Source organism: Amyelois transitella, chromosome 23, assembly GCF_032362555.1.
Source record: "Amyelois transitella isolate CPQ chromosome 23, ilAmyTran1.1, whole genome shotgun sequence".
NCBI classification, from domain to species: domain Eukaryota; kingdom Metazoa; phylum Arthropoda; class Insecta; order Lepidoptera; family Pyralidae; genus Amyelois; species Amyelois transitella.
Window position 1 is genome coordinate 5,385,591 of NC_083526.1, and position 19,579 is coordinate 5,405,169.

The 19,579-nt window shown below is 33.8% G+C and overlaps 4 protein-coding genes across 7 annotated transcripts; all 4 read left to right on the plus strand.

Moving 5' to 3' along the window:
• Window positions 1–1,002: 1,002 nt before the first annotated feature.
• On the plus strand, window positions 1,003–5,126 carry LOC132903254 (uncharacterized). 4 transcript variants are annotated; one of them, XM_060950992.1, is made up of 2 exons: window positions 1,003–1,037; window positions 1,326–5,126. In XM_060950992.1, exon 2 carries the CDS (start codon window positions 1,771–1,773, stop codon window positions 3,973–3,975), a length of 2,205 nt encoding a protein of 734 aa, XP_060806975.1. In that variant the 5' UTR covers window positions 1,003–1,037; window positions 1,326–1,770; the 3' UTR covers window positions 3,976–5,126. The 4 variants fall into 4 exon arrangements, 3 of the variants coding, with proteins under 3 accessions (XP_060806975.1, XP_060806977.1, XP_060806976.1); XM_060950994.1 differs by having other exon boundaries at window positions 1,005–1,037; window positions 1,752–5,126; XR_009657354.1 differs by having other exon boundaries at window positions 1,009–4,687; window positions 4,736–5,126.
• A 4,969-nt stretch (window positions 5,127–10,095) lies between these two features.
• Window positions 10,096–11,744, plus strand: LOC132903238 (uncharacterized). The gene is made up of 3 exons (XM_060950908.1): window positions 10,096–10,203; window positions 10,672–11,329; window positions 11,734–11,744. The coding sequence occupies exons 1-3, from the start codon at window positions 10,096–10,098 to the stop codon at window positions 11,742–11,744; spliced, it is 777 nt and encodes a 258-aa protein (XP_060806891.1).
• A 272-nt stretch (window positions 11,745–12,016) lies between these two features.
• On the plus strand, window positions 12,017–13,011 carry LOC132903249 (uncharacterized). The gene is made up of 2 exons (XM_060950930.1): window positions 12,017–12,052; window positions 12,391–13,011. Exons 1-2 carry the CDS (start codon window positions 12,017–12,019, stop codon window positions 13,009–13,011), a joined length of 657 nt encoding a protein of 218 aa, XP_060806913.1.
• Window positions 13,012–13,287: 276 nt separating this feature from the next.
• On the plus strand, window positions 13,288–17,053 carry LOC132903248 (uncharacterized). Its single transcript, XM_060950929.1, has one exon. It carries the CDS (start codon window positions 13,952–13,954, stop codon window positions 16,949–16,951), a length of 3,000 nt encoding a protein of 999 aa, XP_060806912.1. The 5' UTR covers window positions 13,288–13,951; the 3' UTR covers window positions 16,952–17,053.
• The last annotated feature ends 2,526 nt before the right edge of the window (window positions 17,054–19,579 follow it).

The following is a 19,579-nucleotide window of genomic DNA, read 5'->3' on the forward strand; positions in this document are numbered from 1 at the left end:
ATACAAAACAAGAGTTATATCAATAGTGATCTCTCTCAATAAAAATTAACAATAATAAAATTAACATAGGATGTAAAACATTGAAGTAAACATAAAATTTAAGATAAGCATAAAATAAAAAAAAATAAAATTAAAGTAATCAAATTTAAACATTAGAAAATAAAAGTAACACTAAAATTAAAACATATTATAATGTGAGTAAATTCATAAAGGTAAAATTTAAACATTAAGAAACAAATTATTTAGTAAAACGTGAAATTAAAATTTAAACATTAATAAACAAATTAAAACATGAAATTAAAATTTTAACATTAATAAACAACTAAATTAATAACATGAAATTTTAATTTAAACATTAATAAACAAAATAAAACATGAAATTCAAATTGTAACATTAATAAACAACTAAATTAATAACATGAAATTTTAATGTAGACATTAATAAACAAAATGAAACATGAAATTCAAATTGTAACATTAATACACAACTAAATTAATAACCTGAAATTTTAATGTAGACATTAATAAACAAAATAAAACATGAAATTCAAATTATAACATTAATACACAACTAAATTAATAACCTGAAATTTTAATGTAGACATTAATAAACAAAATAAAACATGAAATTCAAATTATAACATTAATACACAACTAAATTAATAACCTGAAATTTTAATGTAGACATTAATAAACAAAATAAAACATGAAATTCAAATTATAACATTAATAAACATATTAAGTCAATAAACATGAAATTTTAAGGAAAGATAAATATATAGTAGTTATTCAACAAAACATGAATATTATAAGAGTACAGGTAAGGTCAACTAGGCTAATTGCGTCTACGGGGCTATTGCGTCTTTTTTAAGTTATTCGAAAACAGTTCGGTTCAGACTAACTAGTGCTATCTAGTTACATTTGTATAAACTAAAACCTTTACATAAATTACGTCTAGATGGCGTTGTAGTGAACTGACTCAATAATTCGGCCATTTTGTATATCGAATGCGTGTGGACAACTTGTTGCTGGTAGAGGTGAGTGTCAAAATCCTTGTTAATCTTAAGTTTTTCTTAAATTACCGATTTTAATTTATTATGAGTGTGAGGACTAATCAATGGGCTGCTTACACAGGCAGTTATTTTTAATAAAATAGCTTTATTGTAGGAGGTATTGATGTCGCCATTTTTAGGTTAGGATTTATATCTTGGGGTAAATGCATCTCGCCGTTACGAGGTAATTGCGACTGTGGGACGCATTTTCCTCAAAACATAAATCGTCAACCTTTTTGTGCTAGCATTTAATATATAAAAATTGTATTTCAGATAAAGAGTTTATACTTACCATGGTGATTTTGAAATACATGGACATTGACAAATACTTAACTAAATACGATTTTCAAAACTTTATACAACAAAGACTTGTATGGCCATGGCAGAATACTCATTTTAATTTGTCAACCAAGTGTTTCGGATGTGGAGAGCCAACAAACGTTATATCCAGTATGCCCCATCATTTTATTATGAATGAGATAATAGTTCAACATGCACGAGTATTGCTAGCAAGCTCATTTTTCTGGTGTCCTTTTTGTTCCATTTTTACTATTTACGAACATTATCCCGAAGATGAATGCGGGTATTGCCATGCAAATAATTTGATTTGATAATAAGGTAATTTCACTGCATGACATAATCGCCTTTTACGTGTATACAAAATCCTTATTCACATCAATTTTATTTCATTCATTTCAGATTTAAGATATTTATCAAAATGGTACGTAACTACAGAAAAAAAACACAACCTACGTACACTTTAGATACTTTAAATATAGCCGTCAAAGAAGTAAGAGATGGAATTTTAAATTCATATCAAGCTTCAAAACAATATAATATACCGCGGACAACTATAGTAGACAGAGTTAAACTTAGAAGAGGTGTCGTTAAAGAAACTAGAGGCAGGCCAACAGCCATAAATGTCAAATTTGAGAAAAGAATAGCTACCTCGCTCCACATTATGGAAAAGAACGGGTTCGGTCTGTCCTCTGAGGAAGTTATAAAACTTGTAACGCAATACGTTGAAAAAAATAAACTAACGACACCCTTCAAGGAGGGAGCCCCGGGTTATGAGTGGTTTTCTGGCTTTCGGAAAAGAAATAACTTATCTCTAAAAAAACCACAAGCGGTAGAGATGTCACGAAAAGCCGCATGTGACCCGTTCATAATCAAGGACTACTTCGACACACTTGAAGAGTATATAAAAACAATGGATTTACAATATAGTCCAGATAGAATATGGAATCTCGACGAATCTAGTTTCAGCAAGGACCCAGAAAAGACCAAAATTGTTGGGGCAAAAGGCTATGCGAGTACCAGAACAATTGCTTCGGCGGGAAAAGATAATGTGACTGTATTGTTTACAGTTAACGCAGCAGGTGAAAAATTGCCACCATTAATCATATACCGTGGCAAAAATATATGGGACCAATGGATGTCTCAAAATGCTTATGAAGGTACTTGTTATGCGGCCACAAAGAATGGGTGGATAGACGCTAAAGTTTTTGAGAAATACATGTTGGGGACAGTCTTGCCTCATGTAAGTAAAGAGTCACCTTGTTTAATAATATACGACGGCCATTCCACGCATATTCAATTACATGTATTAGAGAAAGCAAAAGAATTGGGCGTTGAAATTATAAAACTGCCATCACACGCGAGCCATCTGTTACAACCTTTAGATTTAGCGGTATTTAAATCTATGAAAGTTAGGTGGGATGCTAAAATATTGGCATGGCAACGGTTAAACGTAGGAGCCAAGATGCAAAAACACAATTTCAGTGAAATCCTCGGGGAAGTCTGGAAAGAGTTAGATCCCAAAATAATACGAAATGGATTTAAAAAAGGCGGCATATTCCCCCTAAATAAAGACGTAATACCTGTTGAAAAATACGACGCACAGGCTTTTAAAAGATTCAATGAAGCCAAAATAAAACAAGTTCCAACGTTATACAGTTTATGTTCACGACAAATAATAAAGACCATTAATAAGAAATGTACCTCAACAATTGACAACCACAAAAATAATATTATTTTCCATCCCAATGAGATACAGTTACCTGGTACAAGTCAAGGAACACCAAAAATTGAGATTTTGGAAGACCGGTATCTGAATAATGAAGAACTAGTATCCTTTGAAAGTTTGTTACTTAACACGATAAAAAAAGCTGACCCGACATATAAAATTAAGAAAAGAAAGGTAGTTCAAGGAAGTGAAGTAATTACACACGATGATTTTTTGAATAGATTGCGGAAAAATGAGGCTGAAAAACAAAAAAAAGAAGAAGAAAAAAGAGAACGAAAATCTAAATCAGAGGCGAAGAAAAATATAAAATCTAAACAGAAATTACCTATGCCTACGACTATAAAAAAATGTCAGAAGAAAATACCGAAAAAGATACCGAAATATTCATCGGACGAAAGCAGTGAAAGTGATAATATAATACTTAGCAGCGACTCTGATACAAGCGAAAACTGGGGAACATATTGTCATAAGATAATCCAACAAGTTGAAGAAGAAAGTAATATAAGTGATCATACATCCACTGAACTAGGACTTACATCTATACAATGTCATAAAATACAGCCAGATAAGGACCATATCACTAATGATGAATATGAACCAGATTCCAGTCAAAGGCATCCACAAGTTGGTGACTGGATTATTGTAAAATTCGCAACAAAGAAAACCGTGAAACACTTTATCGGAAATGTAATCTCATTGAATCATGGCCATCCTCAGGTTAAGTATTTGAGAAAAATTAAAAATAGTAAGATTGTATCCTTTCATTACCCTGACGTTGAGGACGTATCTGAACTCATACATGACATTGACATTGTTAAGTTTCTTGAAAACCCCCTAATAACACGAAGAGGACACGTAGTTTTCAAAGAAAAATTTGAAGGATTCAATATTCAGTAGAGTATAGAAAATGTATTGTTGATTTTTCTGATCAGTAAGACTGAATTACATAGTATTATGTAATGACAATTGTATTTAAAAGTTAAAATACTCAGTATTAGATACCATATTTTTATGTGATTATTTGTTGAATACTGTGGTTGAATAATATGACACTACTTAAGTACGAAGATTTTTGTTCTGTTAATTTGTCTTAAGAAATTTTATGTCGATTAATCTTGTTATTTAATTGTTTAAGCATGAAAACTTGTATACGCTATCTAAGTATAAGTACATTTTCTAGAGTAGGTTAGCTTAAGTCATTAGTTACCGAATGATCTGATATTTCTGGTCAAATATACAAGACTGAACTTTGTTATAATATGTCACATAGTGACTGATTTTAAGTTGGAGTATGGAGAGATGTCGATTACTGTTAATTAGTATGATTAAGCTAATTATATAAAGTTTCAGTATATCCTTAAGTTTATTCTAATAATCTTATCTGATATTGCTGGTCAAATTTTGCAAGACTGAATTTCTTTATAATATGTCACATAGTGACTGACTGGAAGTTAGAATATAACGTTGGTGTGTGGACAGATGTTGATTACTGTTAATTAGTGTGATTAAGCTAATTATGTTAAATTTCATTATAACAAAAGTTTACTTTTCTAAAGAATATTTTTGCTGTAATAAGCATCTTTTCGACTAATATTTTACAATTATGAAGGTAACAACGCCTAAATCTAACTTGATAACACAATCAAGTTAGATTTAGGCGTTGTTAAGTCAAAACATGCCATTTTTTATTTACTGGATAATAAGTTCAGAATAGTTTTCCTTTGGCAGGATTTTTGTATAGATTTTTGTTCCCAGTACCGAAAATTTGATTTTGAAAATTAAGAACAACGCATTTATAAAAAGTTGGCTCTTATTTTAATTTTTTATAATAAAAATTGTATAATGTAATGCAGATTTTTTTATTTACAATTCTTACCACTATTAAAATCTCATAGGTTTCTACTACCTACAAGTAAGTACATGCAAATAGGTGGTCCGAGAGGGGGCAAGTTTTATGAGTAAAATGTTGACAACATCTGGATTTAGCACGAGGCAAATGCGTCTATAAAAAACTAGGCGCATTTCCCCCCGACCTTACCAAATCTTCTCTGAATGCATCAAGTATTCTCTTTGTCTTATTAAATTATCACCTATAGCATAGAAAATTGGTTTGTAAAAAGCTACCTTGTTTTCATCCCGATAAACCTACTAATTCAGTATTTACTTAATAAAGACGCATTTGACCCAAACGGGGTAAATGCGTAAGAAAAACCTCTTTCAAAAACACTCAATATGCCACCTTTTTAAAACTCTGGTGAAAAAAACATTGATATAAATTTATACATAAGAAGTCATTTAATAGGCTTGATGTTCAAAAACAACGATAATGCCATGAATTCGCCTACATTATGGCGTTAACTTCAAGTGATCGGGAAATATGACGCAATTACCCCGGTTGACCTTACATTTGTTCTGAGCAAGCAATCTCATCATTTCACTATCAGTTGTTTAAATTATATTTATATTTCAACTCAGTACTATTACTTCTGACTCGAGGTGATCTCAATGGTGTACGAGCAGTAGGTACTGGTAAATCACTGGTACCTTCTTCATCTATTCTACGCAAGTCATCTAAACATATGGATGGCTGTACTGAACGATTTTTCGTTGTATAACACTGATTGAAAATTCTTATACAACAACTGTTGTTTCTGTGATTATGATCATCATCATCATCATCATAAGACCTACTAACCTTTTTATATTTTAAACAGAGTTTATAAGAAAGGTAAATAAATATTAATCCTAGAATGAAGTATACCAAATATGGTATATGGAAATTTTTTATAGCATAGGTTTTATTAATATCTTGTTCACGCTTTTGAATTTTTTCCTCGATAGAATGCAATTTTACAGAGGCTAAATTTAAATCATCTAATTGAACGTTATTAACATGGAATGGCGTAAATAAATGTTTTGTTTTATTTAACCTTTCATTATTACAACAATCATCCTGTATCAAGCTTATGTCGATTTTTGGTGATGTATAATTAGTTATTATTTCGCTTGTTGCCGTTATTTGAATAAGATTAGCGTATCCTTTACAATTTTTATCGAGGGTAATTATTCCAGTTCCTTTTAATTGGTATTCAGTAATGTCACTATCTGAACAATCCACTGTCATTTTAGTTGGTTTAGAATATATGTATATCCATCTATTATTAGTTAACTTTTGCCAGATTTCTATGTTTCCGTAAAGGAATTTTGTCACGCATTCCTTGGGAATATCTTTTAATATTCTAGTAATCAATAAAGATTCGCACGAAGGATTCGACATTGAAGAGTATTCATTGACATCATTACAGATATAGTGCTCCTTGGAAAGCTTTTTGCAGAATTCTAGATGATTAAATTGGACATAGGAATGTCTATTAGTAGTCATTCCGAAGTATCGTTTCGTAGGTTGGATAAGAGCGAAAGTGGAGTCTTGATGACTATATGGAATTGGTAAAGGAAATACATGATAAATTTCATATTCTTGGGGTTTGACCAGAGGTAGATTTAGAATAAAAATTAATTTAAAATTGATGTAAAATACGTCTAGCGTAGAAATATCTATAAGCATATGAATGTTTTCCAATGTTAGGGGGGTAGGAAACTCCTTTTGATTCTTTAGTAACTTAATATTACTATTAAGTTCACTGTATATTTCCTTTGGATTAATTACGCTGGGGTGTAAAACATTTTGTTTGGCAAAGAGTATTGAATTGACAATTAAATTAATCTCAGATATTAAATCGTCAGTCATAGTATTCAAAATGCTAAAATGAGTATTTAAAATAGTGCGAACATCCAATACAGATATATTAGAATTAATGTTGTCAATAAAATCTTTTAAAGCGACAAAATTTTTATCAAGGGCCTTTTCATTTTCAGTCAATTTCCTCATTGTTAAGTTAAAATTTTGAATTGCGGATTGGGTAACTTGAATTTGATTCTTCATAATGGAATAAATTTCCTTTTCGTCTGTTAATATATTGTTTATGACGTTATCATAATATACTGCATCGTCATTATCCAGAGTACCGAATACGGTTTTTAAAAGAACCCAGGCCGTCGAACCATCCACGTCTTTGGCGACCGGTACTTGTTAAATGTGCAAGTGATTCGTATAATGAGATTGCTTTATTTAAATTTTTCTCAGCCATATTCATTCTTTTTAAACATTTTATACTAGAGCTTATTTCTTCTACTTCATTACAATGTACGCTTGTGTATTTACACCTAGATTCAATTATACGAATTGCTTTAGGAATATTACCAATGTCCTTAAATGTTACTAATTTCCAGTTGTCAACATGAATTTTTAATGTTCCGATCCGGTCGAAATAAAGTCCAGATCCATTATTGATGTTTGTCAATTCTAGGCAGGTCGATATCGCGATCGCAGCCCATAACCTGTAACAGGTAGATTAGGTCTTGATTTCCTTATCATATTTTTAGGAGCAGGTTTAGTACGATTTATATGGACTTTCTCATGTTTTCCATTTTCTGATTTTATGGTTAAATTGACATTATCAATTGATATGATCTCATAAGGACCTTTCCATTTTGATCCGAGTTTATTATTACCTATTTTAGTTAATAAAATATAATCACCAATTTCATATTTAGGTACTTTTATTTTATTGTCATATTTAATTTTTGAAATTTCTTTACTCTTTATTAGGTTTTGTCTTGCAATAGATTGAATTTTACTTAATTTCAATTTTAGGTTTTTTATATAATTATCATAATTGGATTCATTATCGTTTGATACTATTGAAGATGGTAACAAAGGCTTTTGTCCATAAACTAACTCATAAGGTGTATAGTTGCTACTTGAATGAACACTGGTATTGTAACAAAACATAGCTAAAGGTATGTATTTATCCCAATCATCTTGATCTTCGGATACATATTGCTTAAAGTAATCTTTAAGAGTTGAATGGCTTCTTTCTAATGCACCATTAGTTTGAGGGTGATATGCGGTAGAGTTTAATTTTTTGACTCTGAATAATTTAGTTAATTCTTTCATTACTGAAGACATGAACTCACTACCTTGATCACTTAAAATAGATTTTGGAACACCAAAGTATGAAATAAAAAGGATAAATTTCTCAGCTACTGTATAAGCTTCGTGATTGGAAATTGGAAAAGCTTGCGAAAACTTGGTTAAATCATCCTGTAAAGTGAGTATAAATTTATTTCCATTTTCAGTTACTGGTAACGGTCCTACAATATCCATTGCTACTCTCTCGAAAGAAGTTGTTGATGTAGTTGTTATTACCATAGGCGTTTTAGTTTTTTTCCGAACAGTCTTATTTAATTGACACGACTTACAATTATTTACATACTCTATTATGTCTTTTTTCATATTAGGCCATACATATTTAGATTTGATGCGAAAATACATTTTTATTATGCCATTATGACCTGATGTAGTATTGTCATGGTTTTCTTTTAGTATAGTTGGAATTAAAGAAATATCAGGAGTTATTATTTTATTATGACAGATCCTTATTTTCATAGATAGGCCACGGAAGATATAGAATAAGATTTGTTTAATTCTATCTGGGTGTAAAGAGCTATAGGCATCTTGAAAATCGGGTAAGTATATTGATTTAATGTTATTTTTTAATAAATGATTGCGTAAATTTCGCATTGTATAAAATAAATCTTTAAGGGTGAGTTTATCATAATAATTTTGTTTTGCGATGCAGTGGTAAATTTTTTGTTTCCCTTTGAAATCAGATTCCAATATTTGATACATTTGTTTCTCAATTTCTAGCAGTTCTTCTATATTATTACTCTTATTAAAGGCCTCAATACCGAATTTATTTTCTTCATCCAAAGATATATTTGTAATATAAGCGACATTGTCATGTTTATCATGAAATAATAATTCATCAATCTCCTCAAAGTCTCTAATTTCGAATTCTTCACGGTTATCAAAAAATGTTTGCAAATCACTATATGTTTCTGAACTACTACCTGATGTTAAAGTATTAATTGATATACGCGACAAACAATCTACATTTGAATTTACTCTTCCTGGTTTATGAATAACTTCATAATCAAATTCTTCAAGCTGTAAACGCCATCTAACTAATTTGCTACCAGGGTCTTTAACATTGAACAACCAGGTAAGTGGTCGGTGATCTGTAACTATTTTAAAATGACGACCGTATAAATAAGGTCGAAAATGCTGAATTCCCCATTTAATTGCTAATAATTCTTTTTCTGTCGTATTATAATTCCCTTCCGTTTTATTTAATGTTCTAGATGCATAGGCAATTGGTAGATCCTCGCCTATTTTACCTTGGCTGAGGATGGCACCTATTGCAAAATTACTGGCGTCTGTAGTTAATATAAATTCTTTTGTAAAGTCTGGATACTGAAGAATCTTTGGAGAAATTAATATATTTCGAAGATTATCAAATGCCAATTGTTGCGATTCAGTCCATTTAAATTCAATGTCTTTCTTCAATAATTGCGTGTTGGAGCATATATACATAAATAAAGAATATTAATTTAATATTTTTACACCATTTCATAGACAATGTTTAACTTTGTAAAATTAGTTTCTGAACGACAACGCGGCGGTTGTCTATTGCATTTATATCCTTTTCCTTAATTCACAAAAAAATCACGCTAGATCTTGTGCTCGCCATAACCTCATTTCGCAAAAATATTGTCATCAAAAGAAATAAACGGAATTACACAGGCATTTGAACCAAAGGAATCATTCATTTCAAGACCCAAGCGCCAACATATGTTGTGGACCTTCGTCGCCGCATGAAGACATAGAACCAGCGAGGTTAAGACGTCGGAGGAACTGCTGCATACATTCGGTACGGCCAGCCATCCTTCCTAACCTCGTCCCTGTGAGTTCAATCTGTGCTAATACCGTGCTTTGTTCATATTTCAGTTCTTGTGCATCGCTATAGTCAGCTTTGTGCCGTTGCTAGCATCGGCTGACGCCACAGTACGAACAGGAATATTCACAAACCGTAAGTCCTTTCACAAACAACCAAAATGAGCCTAGTTAATGATGAAGCTAAGCCTAAATCTCGCGATAGGTCTCCGTACAGTAGGCCCCCTACCGCCTTCTGTGACAAAGATAGTGAGAAGTTGACTGATTTAGTAAAAGGCAGAGGCATAATCAAAGGTCGCCTCACAAGACTAACAACCTTTATTAATAGCATAACTCGAGATCAATTAAATAGTCAAAAATGCATTGATTTAAAACTGCGTATGCAAGGCGCAGCCAGCTTACTTACTGAATTTAATAATATTCAAACAATGATTGAGAAGATAGTGATAGACTCTGATTTAGATTGCCAATTAAATCAACGAGATTTATTTGAGGATAGCTATTATAGTGCCTTGTCACGAGCTGAATACTTACTTAACCGAGCCGAAGTCTCTGATGGCTCCAGTGTGTGTCATAGTAAAATAAAATCAATTAAATTACCTGTCATATCTATGCCTACATTCGATGGTTCATATGAGCATTGGCTCGAGTTTCGAGATACATTTATGTCTTTAGTTCATAATTCTAATGAAATTAGCGATATTCAAAAATTTCATTACCTAAAATCCTCATTAAAGGGCAGTGCGGAGTTGGTTATAGATTCTGTGGAGTTCTCAGCCAGCAATTATACTATAGCATGGGAATTACTTCTCAATAGATACAATAATAGCAGTATGTTAATACACAACCATGTTAAGGCCTTATTTACCATTCAGAAATTAACTAAGGAGTCGTACCACATGCTCAGGCGCCTAATTGATACAATACTTAAGAATTTAAGAGCTTTAAAAATGCTTGGTGAACCCACTGAGCACTGGGATACACTGGTCATATTCATAGTCACTTCTAAATTAGATGAAACTACTGAACGCGAGTGGGAGCAATATAAGTGTACTATTCGTAAACACAATGAAACTAAATCATCACTAAAGGTGGATGATCTACTCACCTTTCTCAGGGACCGTGCTGAGATGTTGGAAACATTGCAAGCCTCTCATAGTAAGATTAATCTTGATTCCAAAAAACAAACTACACATAAGGCTCAATGCAATGTCTCCACCAAGTCACAACAAAGTCGCACTACCTATAAGAAGCCATGTTTAATGTGTTACAATGATCATGCACTGTATTCCTGTCCAAAGTTTTTGGATGCTAATATAGACACTAAACTACACTTTATAGCTACCAACAAGTTGTGTGAGAACTGTTTACGCTCTGGACATACGTTAGAAACATGTAAGTTTGGTCCGTGTCGAAAATGTAATAGAAAACATAATACGCTAATTCATAGTGACACGTCTAATGACGCTCAAGTAATGACGCTTCATTCAAATTGCAATAATCGTGAGCCGAGAGATGTACCGACCGCGCCCGCGACCCCCGCGGTCCCCGCGGTCGACGTCCCCATGCATCGGTCTAGCACGGCACAGGTAAACAAGCCGCACATAGATAACACTCGCTATACGTTCAATAATCAATCAGTTAAAAGTATAAATTCTGTTTTATTATCGACTGCTATGATTGAAATAGCGGATAATCACAATAATTATCATATTGCACGCTGTCTTCTCGATTCAGGAAGTCAACTTTGTTTTTTGTCTAAGGATTTATGTACAAAACTTAATGTTACTTTAATACAGTCCACTTGTGAAATACGAGGAATAGGTAACTCGGTTACAAACTCAACACAGATCTGTGATGTTAAAATAAGATCGCGCACCGGTGCCTATTCTACGAGTTTAACCCTTAAATTGGCAGTGTATGTACTGGCATACATTAACTTTGTAAAAATATTTGACATAGTAGGTATAATAAAAATGTCTGTGTCACAAATCATTTTAATTCATTGCAATACTAATTATTTTTATAAGGAAAAATAAAACACGTCTCTGATAACACTTATTTTGACATTCGGTCTCGAAAATGGCGGACCGGCGTAGCTCATCTGTGTTGACTAAGGTATTTATATTATTTTAACTTGGTTTGACATGGTTTGTGGTGTTTTTATGAACTATATTTTATGCATAACAGTATAATCGAATGGATTTGATATGTTTTTGTGTATGGTGACTTTGTGTTTTGAGTTTATTTTGGTCGGTAAACTGATGTATGCTGTGGCATACATTGCCAAATTCGTAATGAAAGACCCTTCGTTTTGTCTGTATGACACAGCATACATTGCCAAGTTTGTAATGAAATGCTTTATTTGTAATTTGCAAGATACCGCATGTATTTATGATTTGGGATTGCTTTTTATTTTTGGTTGAAGCATGTTTTTTTGTTTCTTTTATTGCCAGCAAACGCTACTAACTCGAGGTGGTAGAATATTAGCTCTTGTGCCTGCTGAAAATGCACCCTCTGACGATAGCGAGCGCTCAGATGTCGAAGAGGAATTTCGTGTACGCACCCCGCTTTCTTCATTTTCTTCTCCAGCACCTTCTATTCATTCTTCCTTAGAAAGACTAAACATTCTAGATGATGACGAACATTACAACAGCGACAATGTTCCACTTACGCCCATTTTTCAAACAGTATATTCAAGTCCGTCTTTAGAACCAAATTGCAATAAAGTACCGGTGCTGAGTGATATTCCGTCACTCCCAACAACTCCTCTTACTCCAGTAAATCCACCAAATCCAAAAACCAGATCCCGACGTCGTCAGCCCACCGTTCCTGTCCGGAAAAGACCGAGACTAATGAAAAAATTTACTTTGAACTATCAGTGGAAAAAAGCCGTTTTTCGACACAGAGCTATTATAGAAGAAGACTCCAATTATACAGATGTTCCGGATATATCAGCGTTGGATTATTTTTATAAATTTTTTTCGCCAGACATTCTAACAGATATCGTAGAGCAAACAAATTTTTACTCGAAGAATCCCAGAAACTGTCAATTAGATTACCATGTAAAGGCGTAATTTAGTCATTTCAGTTCAATAAACGTTTATACTATTATTATCTTTTGTATTTTTTTTGCTATTCCTGCTCCTGGATAAACTCCCGTCGAAATTTCATAAGTTTTAGGACTCACTTCCGTCGGTATTTCATTAGTCACTGCACTTGGCAATGTATATCCCAGCATACACGACTTTGATCCCTTGGTTTTCTATTCACTTGGCAATGTATGCTGTGTTATACATGAGTTTTCAGGAAAACTGAAACGTAAAGATATTTTTTCGTATTTTTTTGTAATGCCTTAAAACGTCTTAAACCCGATTTCAATAAAAAAAATCGGTTTATGTAAAAAAAAAAATTCTGCCAAATTAAGGGTTAAAATGTTTTGTGTTGCCTTACATTTCATGTACATTGCCGGCGGTTGCATATGATCAAAACGAACTATTCATCCCTGAACATATACAGCTAGCCGATCCATTATTTTACGAGTCCCACAATATTGACATTTTGATTGGCGCAGAAATATTTTGGGATTTATTATGCGAAGGTAAAATAAGGTTACCAAATGGCCCAGTTTTACAAAACACAAAATTAGGTTGGATAATTTCAGGGCCTATACACAGTAATACGCACAATATTGATAGGTCTTTCCAATGTAATTTTTCGCACGCTATTGAAACACAATTACGGCAGTTTTGGGAACTAGAGGAACTGCCTAAGGCTAGTCTCACACACACGGACGACGAGCGTGCTTGCGAAGAACATTTTATTAACACTACAACGCGCACAAGTGATGGAAGGTTCTGCGTACATCTGCCGCTTCAGAAGTCACCAGCTAGCCTTGGCGAGTCGTACACTCAGGCTAAAATTCGTTTTTTAGTTTTAGAAAGACGCCTCGAACGTAATATTACTTATAAAAAATTATACACTGATTTCATACATGAATACCTTGATTTGGGTCATATGAAAAAGGTAAGTTCATATGGAACACCACATTATTTTTTACCACACCATGGTGTATATCGGGAGCATAGCTCTTCAACCCGATTGAGAGTAGTCTTTGACGGAAGTGCTGCTACTAGTAATGGAGTATCCTTAAATGACATTCAGCTTGTCGGGCCGCCACTACAAAGTGAACTATTTGATATTTTATTGCGGTTTAGACGATATAGGTTTACTGCGTGTGCAGACATACAAAAAATGTACAGGCAGTGCCTATTACATGAGTCACAACGCGACATGCAACTGATTGTCTGGCGGGATAATCCTTCTGAGCCTTTAAGTATGTACCAGCTCAACACCGTGACCTACGGCATGGCAGCGTCACCCTATCTTGCTGTTAGATGCCTCAAACAGCTGGCACTTGAGTGTACTGACCCTGATGTAAAGAGAATCATCTCTGAGGACTTTTACGTTGATGATATGATCACAGGTTGGGATGATAAACATGAATTATTATCATTTTGTAACAAGACTTCAAAGTGTTTACAGTCCGGTTGTTTTCCATTGAGAAAATGGACATTTAACTTTCAATGTGATCAGTCATCAGGTCCGTTCAGCGCAGGTAAGGAGTTAACATTAGGTGATACTGTTCAGTGCAAGACTTTGGGTTTAGGATGGTACAACACTAGTGATGAATTTTATTTTAATACGCAATTTAAGAGTGACACTAACAAGATAACAAAACGTAGTATTTTATCACACATATCTCAAATTTTTGACCCCCTTGGTTTAGTTAGTCCAATTATAATAATAGTGAAAATATTATTACAGCGACTTTGGTTATTGCAATTAGGTTGGGACGATGTGGTGCCAAGCGATGTTCTACTTACATGGACTAAGTTTGCGAACGCCCTATCGGAACTTAACACCATTCGTGTGCCTCGTCATGTTATTAACACTACTGCTACACATTCGGAGTTACACATTTTTACCGATGCATCGCAAGTAGCGTACGGCGCTTGTATTTACGTACGCTCAGTCAGCAGTGACAATAATTCATTGGTGAGACTGTTGTGCTCAAAAAGCAAGGTTGCTCCTTTGAAGCCCGTTAGTATTCCGCGGCTAGAATTATGCGGAGCTTTATTAGGTGCAAGGCTATACGACAAAGTGAATAAGGCACTTCATTTACAATTTAAAAATATTATGTTTTGGACTGACTCAACAATTGTACTAGGCTGGTTACACATGCCACCTAACTTACAAAAAACTTTTGTACAAAATAGGACATCAGAAATACATGAGTTGACGAGGGAACTTCCTTGGCGTCATGTAAGTGGAAAAAATAATCCAGCTGATTTAGTGTCCCGCGGTATGTCGCTAGAAGATCTCTCAACTTCTACGTTATGGTGGGAGGGCCCGGCCTATCTTCGCCAGCCCGATTTTAGATGCGATCTGGTGCCTTCATTTATAAATGGTTTGCCTGATGAGTTACCAGAGTTAAAATCGGGCGTGACGCTTTCTGCTGTGCCTGATAAAGTTTCCGAGTCTTCCTTGTTTCCCTTCTATAGATTTTCTCAATTTAATCGCATGAGACGCGCTGTCGCATACGTAAATCGGTTTATTTATAATTCACGCAATACTAATAACCCGCGATCAGGCGTCCTATGTGTCGATGAATTGAGAGAGTCTGATATAACTTTAGCTAGGCTGTCTCAATTGGAATCTTTTCCAGTTGAATACATGTCGCTTACTAAAAATAATTGTTTAGGACATAAACACAATTTAGCAAAGCTAAGTTTATTTATTGATCACAATAAATTAATACGTGTAGGTGGTCGTATTTCCAATTCACAAATTTTCTCGTTGGATAAAAAACATCCAATACTCATATCTGGTAGCCATCCTTTTGCTACTTTGCTATTTCGGTATGAGCACACCCGTTTGTTACATGCAGCTCCACAAGCGCTTTTATACAATTTGCGAGAGACCTGGTGGCCTATTAGTGGTAGGAATCTTGCTAGGAAAGTGGTACATAATTGTATTGTTTGCAAGCGGTTAAGGGGAAAAACTCCAACTCCTTTAATGGGGAATTTACCAATGGAACGTTTGGACGCTACTTTTCCTTTTATGCGTTGTGGTGTCGATTACGCCGGGCCAATGCTCATGCTAAATCGTAGGGGTAAAGGTTCGAGGACTACAAAATGTTATATTTGTATTTTTATTTGTTTCGTGACTCGTGCCATTCACTTGGAGCTAGTCAGTGACTTGTCCACTGAAGGGTATTTACTTGCATTAAAAAGATTTATATCCAGACGTGGCAAACCTTTAGAAATATTCTCCGACAACGGTAGAAATTTTGTTGGGCTTATGAATGAATTTAAAAAGTTTATAAATAATTGCTCATCGGAGATAATAGATTACGCAATAAGTCAAAATATCAGGTTTACTTTTCTTCCTCCATATTCTCCTAATTTTGGTGGTTTGTGGGAGGCTGGAGTGAAATCCTGTAAGTATCATTTACGACGTGTCGTAGGAAATGCACACTTAACCTTTGAGGAGTTTAGCACGGTTTTGGTTCAGATTGAAGCCGTTTTGAATTCCCGTCCCCTTAGTCCTATGTCCACAGATCCGCAAGACTTCACTCCTTTGAGCCCAGCTCACTTTTTGCTTGGCCGTCCACTTACTGCGCCTGCTTGTGAAGACGTGACTGAAATTTCGACGAATCGTCTTACTCGCTATCAACGTGTGGAACAGATTCGCCAGCATTTCTGGTCCAGATGGGCTAAAGAATATGTTTCTGAACTACAAGCAAGGACCAAGAGAACAAAGGATGATACTCCGTTGAAGCCCGGAATGCTCGTCGTTATCAAGGATGATAATTTGCCGCCTTTGAAGTGGCATCTTGGACGAATCATCGACATCTTCCCAGGAAAGGATGGCGTTGCAAGAGTGGCAGACATACGGACTTCGACGGGCATTGTCAAACGATCGTACAGCAAGATATGTCCTTTGCTCGAGTAGCAGAGAACACATTGAAAGCACGAGCTTCCAAGGCCGGGGGCATGTTGGAGCATATATACATAAATAAAGAATATTAATTTAATATTTTTACACCATTTCATAGACAATGTTTAACTTTGTAAAATTAGTTTCTGAACGACAACGCGGCGGTTGTCTATTGCATTTATATCCTTTTCCTTAATTCACAAAAAAATCACGCTAGATCTTGTGCTCGCCATAACCTCATTTCGCAAAAATATTGTCATCAAAAGAAATAAACGGAATTACACAGGCATTTGAACCAAAGGAATCATTCATTTCAAGACCCAAGCGCCAACATTGCGTTAAAGGTTTTGTTAATTTTGAGAAATTTTCTATAAATTTTCTGTAATAACCTACCAGACCTAAGAAAGATTTTATATCTTTAGGGCATTTAGGAATAGGGAAATTCCTTATTACTTTAGTTTTTTCAGGATCGGGTAAAACTCCTTCATTAGTTATGACATGACCTAGATAAGACACTTCCTTTCTCATGAACTCGCATTTGTCTGGTTGGAGTTTGAGATTGTTTTCCTTTAATTTTTGGAAAACAGATTCTAGTTTTTCCTCATGATCTTTAATTGAATTAGCATATATTACGATATCATCCAAATAGACAAAACAATAAATACCTTGAATACCGCTAAGTACATTATTCATTAGTCGCTGGAAAGTGGCTGGCGCATTTTTTAATCCAAAAGGCATTCTGATATATTCAAATAATCCGCGAGGTGTGGAAAATGCTGTTTTAGGAATATCATCAGGATTCATTTCAATTTGATGAAATCCACTAGCTAGATCTAGGGTTGTAAAATATTTAGAATGTCCTAACTGATCTAGAATCTCGCTTATGTTGGGTAACGGGTATGCGTCACCTACCGTAACGTTGTTTAGTTTCCGGTAATCAATCACCACACGCCATTTAATTTTTCCCGAAGAATCTTGTTTTTTAGGTACTACCCATAATGGAGAAGACCAAGGGCTTACTGACGGTCTAATAACATTTTGTTTTAGCATCTTATCAATTTGATTATTTACTTCCTCCTTATGAACCTCAGGATAACGATATGTTTTACTTTGAATTGGGTGATCATTAGTAGTAGAAATTTTGTGTTTCAGTACTTTAGTACTTGTTAAAGTATCACCTTCCAAAAAGAATAAAGAATTATATTTTTTACAAATATTCAATAAAGAATTCCGTTCCTCGGAATTTAAATGGTTTACTCTTAATTCTCCAATTAATTTATTGATGCGATCTTTATTTGGCAAATTTGATCTGGAAGCGTTGCTTTGAATCGTAAAAATATCATTTAGAACAGGATCACAGTTACTCGAAGTACTGCTACTGCATTGGGTACAATCACTTATTGTGTTGTCCTCTTTTAAATATGAACCTAACGGTTCTAAAACAACATCTAGTTGTTTAATAATTACTTCCTTTTCAAGGGAATTTAAAATAGAAACAAACGCTTGATTATTCTCATCTACGCTAGTAATTGCGCTAGAGAGATATACTCCATTTAAAATATTTATGTTACTTATCAATCCTTCTTTGATTTGAGGATTTAAAACATTTGCCTTGACGAGAGTTTCGCATCTCGGTTTGAGTTTATAAAGATAAGGAGAATTTTGGATATCGTTTTGTAATGACTCATTTTTATTTAATAATTTTAAAGAAATCAATTCGCCGTTAAAAAGATTTAAAACTTTATTTTCCAAATTTATTTTGGCTTTATATTTTATCAAAAAGTCATTTCCTATAATTCCATCATAATCGAGAGAAATATTTTTCTCATCATGAATGATATGAAACTTGTGATTAAAATATACATTATTTAGATTTAAGTTTACATATGTATAACCCAGAGTTTGACACTCCTTTTCAGGTTCTGTGATACCTTTCAGATTTAATTTTGTATGGGTATATACAGGAATATCCATTTTTAAATTTTTCGATTGTAATAAAGAGACACTAGCTCCGGTATCAATTAAAAACGTTAAAATTTTATCAGAGATGTCATTACATTGCACAGGAATGTGTAATATATTATCATTACTATTATTTAAATTGATAGTGCCTGAATAGCATGATTGAGACTCGATGGAGCGGCACTCTCCTCGAGTGGAATCGAGTTTAAAGAATTAATAGGTTTTTTATTATTTGAACTATTATCACTACGATGTTGATGATTTGATAAGTTAAAAGTATTATTTTTAGAAAATCCACGTTTCTGATGGTTATTTTGGGAAAACGAAGGTGAAACATTATGTTGAGGTATTTTTGGACGTATGAAACAATTCTCAATTAAATGTCCTGTCTTTTTACAATACCTGCAAAATTTTACCTGATTAGAATAGTTAGATCGATCAGCAATATGGAATACCTTTTTATGGTTATTAAATGAATTCCTTCTACAATTATTACTGGTATGCCCAGATTTTTTACAAGTATAACAAAATTTATTTTTTGTACTTTGTAAGGCATTGAATTTCTCCTCTTCGAGAGCAATATTGAATGCATCATTTAGAGATTGAGGGTCACGTGATCGTAACATTTGGGAAATCTGTGCATTTATTCCGAGTAAAAATACCTGAAGGGCTAATTGATTA

Bases quoted from the DNA above. Each gene is read 5' to 3' on its own strand.
- LOC132903254 (XM_060950992.1), top strand. From the start codon at position 1,771: ATGGTACGTAACTACAGAAAAAAAACACAACCTACGTACACTTTAGAT.
- LOC132903238 (XM_060950908.1), top strand. From the start codon at position 10,096: ATGAGCCTAGTTAATGATGAAGCTAAGCCTAAATCTCGCGATAGGTCT. The intron at 10,204-10,671 runs GTAAAAGGCAGA...TCCTCATTAAAG, and splicing joins GTGAGAAGTTGACTGATTTA to GGCAGTGCGGAGTTGGTTAT.
- LOC132903249 (XM_060950930.1), top strand. From the start codon at position 12,017: ATGGCGGACCGGCGTAGCTCATCTGTGTTGACTAAG. The intron at 12,053-12,390 runs GTATTTATATTA...TTTTATTGCCAG, and splicing joins GCTCATCTGTGTTGACTAAG to CAAACGCTACTAACTCGAGG.
- LOC132903248 (XM_060950929.1), top strand. From the start codon at position 13,952: ATGAAAAAGGTAAGTTCATATGGAACACCACATTATTTTTTACCACAC.